Here is a 4,284-nt window from a genome sequence, read left to right on the forward strand (position 1 = left end):
ACCACAACCACCATCACCTTATCCACCACTACAACCAACACCACCACCACCACCACCACCACAACCACCACAACCACCATCACCTTATCCACCACTACAACCAACACCACCACTACCACCACCACCACCACCACCATCATCATCATCATCATAGTCATCGTGTGGCTGTGGTCGCCGTTCCCATTGTCGCCATCAGTATCGCCCTCATCATCACCGCCAGCCTAAACAATAATTTCAACGTCTTCGCCCTTGTCTCCCAATACGGGACGTTTTCTAAAAAACATCCAGAAAATCATCAGCAGCAGCTACATCAACAACAACAACAATGAAGTAAAATAAAATCGCCATTCCGATTCCCTTCTTTGCTTATTGAAATCCTGTTGGCAGCAGTTATTGTCAAGAAATAGAGAAATCGATAAGTTATTAGTTATTAAGGATATATAGAATTATGGCAAAAAAATGAAAAGTTTGTTTGTAGCAAATATTGTTGGTGGTTGGCATGCTGGGATGCCAAATCGTGCTTTTACATTTAAAATGCGTCTATTACATATTTCATACAAGCACTCCACATATTACGGCTTTGTGTTCGTATTGAAACAAGACTTCTGCAACGATTCTTCCCCCAAAAAATTGAGCGGCGTCCATTGTAGTTTCAAGCATTGAAAATATTTATTTATTTATTTATCATTTATATTTTATTTTCATTTATATATTTCATTTTTAGTCCTTATACGTTTTTTTCCTCCTGTTATTTATTTATTTCTCTGTTCTGTGGTTTTAGAAATTATAGAAGATAGTTTCTCTTTTTTTTTCTTTTTTTCGTTAACTAAAATAAATTTGCATGAATCCGTTATGTTTTGCTGTATTTTAACTAAAGACAATGAGTGATAAAGATATCCGAAAACTGTGTTGATTGGTTGTGCTGTTCGAATCAAAATGAGTTATTGATCTCTCTTCTTTTTCTTTCGAAATTTCCCTTCATATTTAAAAAAAAAAGCAAAACTAGAATATTTTTCAGAGCTTAACCAACTGCACATAAAATAAACACCAACTCAAAAAAATTTAATAAATTATCATTTGAATGTTTCAGTCATAAAAACGTACAGGAACTAAATCTAAGTAGATTGAGAAGAGTTTTCTGAAAGAATGAAATAAAACAAAACAACAAGGTTTATACCAGTGATTCTCAATCTTTTTAGTATTTAGGCCAGATCCAAAATCTGGATTTTTTTAGGGGGCAGCACCAAAAAGGTAAAGCACAAGTCAGTTAAAGAAAACTTTTGCATACAGGTGCAGGAGTGGCTGTGTGGTAAGTAGCTTGCATACCAACCACATGGTTTTGGGTTCAGTCCCACTGCGTGGCACCTTGGGCAAGTGTCTTCTATTATAGCCTCGGGTCGACCAAAGCCTTGTGAGTGGATTTGGTTGACGGAAACTGAAAGAAGCCCGTCGTATATATGTATATGTGTGTATATGTTCGTGTGTCTGTGTTTGTCCCCCCAACATCGCTTGACAACCGATGCTGGTGTGTTTACGCTCTCGTAACTTAGTGGTTCGGCAAAAGAGGTCGATAGAATAAGTACTAGGTTTACAAAGAATAAGTCCTGGGGTCGATTTGCTCGACTAAAGGCGGTGTTCCAGCATGGCCGCAGTGAAATGACTGAAACAAGTAAAAGAGTCAAAGAGAGAGTAAAGAGAGGTTGGATAAAATAATGGAAACAGCGTCATAGCATCATAATTCTGAAATATCTATAAAACCGTCAAAAGCTTGTTCATTTTTATGTTTTTTGATTTATCATTAGTGTTGCTTAATATGTTTTGCTAAAATTTCTGTTTCTTTTCAGATATCATCAAAAAAAAAAGGAAATTAAAATTCACTAAAATGACAGATCTATCTGCCTTTCAAAGAGGTCAAATTGTTGGTGCTCGAATGCCAGGCGCTAGCGTAATGAATACAGCAGAAATGTTTGGTGTATCAAGAAGTACTGTCTCGAAAGTAATGACAGCCTTTGGGAAAAGGGGAAAAAACCTCTTCGTCAAAACAAAACACCGGAAGAAAACCAAAACTTTCAGATAGGGACCGTCGGACTCTTACGCGAATTCTTAGAAAGGATCACAAAAGTACAGCTCTCAAAATTACTGCAGAGCTTAATGACCACCTTGAGAACCTAGTTTCCACAAAAGCTGTTCGCCGGAAGCTGCACAAAGCCGGATTTTAAGGGAGGGCTGAAATCAGAAAACCACTACTTTCAAAGACAAACGTTGCAAATCGCCTAGAATGGAATAAAAACCTACAGAATTGGTTCTTAGAGCAGTGGAAGAATGTTATTTTCTAGGACGAATCATCCATTACCTTATTTCCGACCACCGGCCGAGTATACGTGTGGAGACAGTCCAAAGAACCATTTGACCAAGGCTGCTTTCTTCCAACTGTTAAGCATGGAGGAGGATAATGCACCAATTCATACTGCTAAAGTTGTTACTGGATGGCATGAGGAACATTCTAGTGAAGTTGAACATCTTATCTGACCACCACAGTCCCCAGATCTCAATATTATTGAACATTTATGGTGCATTTTAGAAAAACAGGTAAGGAGTCGATACCTTCTACCATCATCACTACAAGAACTGGAGACTGTTTTAGCTGAAGAATGGACAAAAATTCTTTTGGAAAAAATTCAAACTTTGTACGAGTCCATACCTCGTAGAATTCAAGCCAAAGGCGGTCCTACCCCATATTAAAATATATTTGTCTGAAATTTTAAGGTGTTTCCATTATTTTGTCCAACACCTGTACTTATGGAGGAAAGACTATCGCGGGTTGCCGGAAGGTTGCTTGAGGGCCACATGCAGCCCTGGAACTGCGGTTGACAACCGCAGTTTTATACACACGAACATCAAATCAGAAACAGATGTAGAAAATCGGAAGAATTTAGATACGTTATTAAAAACTTGTAAAGACTACGAACTGACTGCAGTATGCATGAGCCAAAACAGGACGTTGGAGTGTATGATACAATGTAAATATGGAAAAGATTGGGACCACAAGGCATCAATGAGAATCACGCTATTTTATAAAACGTTTAGAAGAAAAGATAGCATATCAAGAGATTAATTCGTGATGCTTAAATACATGTGCCTCCATCGGAACTTCTGTTCTTTATGTCCGAAGCTGTCTGTGTCCATTTGCTGCTAAACTGAAATTCTAAACTGAAATAGCTTAATTCTTGGTCAAATTATGTGCTGTATATCTCACCAGAAAAAAAGTGGTATTCGAAATCAGGATTAGCAGTCGTCTGAGGGCCTATTGTAGAAAGACTCAGAAACCTGTTGCAAACATATGTATGCAATATGTAAAAGGGTTCGAAATCGAATGAATAACCACCTTATAATAAATATCATATATATATATATATATATATATATATATATATATACACGCTAATATCGAATAGTAAGAATGAGTGCTCAACAACGCATTGGTGGATACATATTCTTCATTTGTGAGTTAACAAGGTTGTTGATGGTTATCCTGTTTCCTTATCGACAAAACACCGATAAGGATGAAAAATGAGAAAAAGAAAGTCACCCAAGTAAATCTTTTCTAGGTCTGAATAAACTGTTATGGAATAGATTAAGAAGATAAGCGTTTTACCTTTTCTAAAATGGCGCTGTATGATTCAAGAGAGTCCAGAGATTGTTCGTCAGAATAATCATAGCCATGCATGGCGAGATTTTTCTTCTTCCTTTCATTTTTGAATACGGCTCGTACCTATGACACAGAAATAAAACAAAAATAGCGATTAGATGTTATCAATATGGCGTTAATAAAGGAAAATATAACGATAAAATATATTGTAGACGTTTACTGAGTAAGACTTAAAGGTTTTCTTTTCATTTTCCCTGATAACGAAACTGCCAGTAGAATTGAATCTGAGACCCTAGAATTATTATGGGTATGAGATATTTCATGATTTTATAAACAGTTTGGGTTCCAAGAGCTTTTTAAAGTCTATAGATTTGGTTGTGCGTTTGTATTAACGGTTATCTCACTGACCAAAAACCTATTCAGCTAACAGATTATCGCACTGGATCATGGAATAAAGATATATTGTATACTGTATTGTAGTTCGCACACTGTGAATTACATCCACACACCTACATGCATACACATACAGATATACACAGGCATGTATATATATGATACGTAGGTGCTTGCGAGCATTCGTCTCTCTCTCTCTCTCTCTCTCTCTCTCTTCATATATATATATATATATATATATA

The 4,284-nt window shown here is 36.7% G+C and overlaps 1 protein-coding gene across 4 annotated transcripts in view; it reads right to left on the reverse strand.

Moving 5' to 3' along the window:
• Window positions 1-4,284, reverse strand: part of LOC106870405 (cadherin EGF LAG seven-pass G-type receptor 1) — a 535,294-nt gene that overhangs the window by 12,446 nt on the left and 518,564 nt on the right. For all 4 annotated transcript variants that reach the window (XM_014916457.2, XM_052966877.1, XM_052966875.1 and 1 more), the window contains one exon: window positions 3,656-3,772. In XM_014916457.2, coding sequence (XP_014771943.1) covers window positions 3,656-3,772 — 117 coding nt within the window. The remainder of the gene's footprint in view (window positions 1-3,655; window positions 3,773-4,284) is intronic.

Source organism: Octopus bimaculoides, chromosome 4 (assembly GCF_001194135.2).
Source record: "Octopus bimaculoides isolate UCB-OBI-ISO-001 chromosome 4, ASM119413v2, whole genome shotgun sequence".
Classification (NCBI taxonomy): Eukaryota; Metazoa; Mollusca; class Cephalopoda; order Octopoda; family Octopodidae; genus Octopus; species Octopus bimaculoides.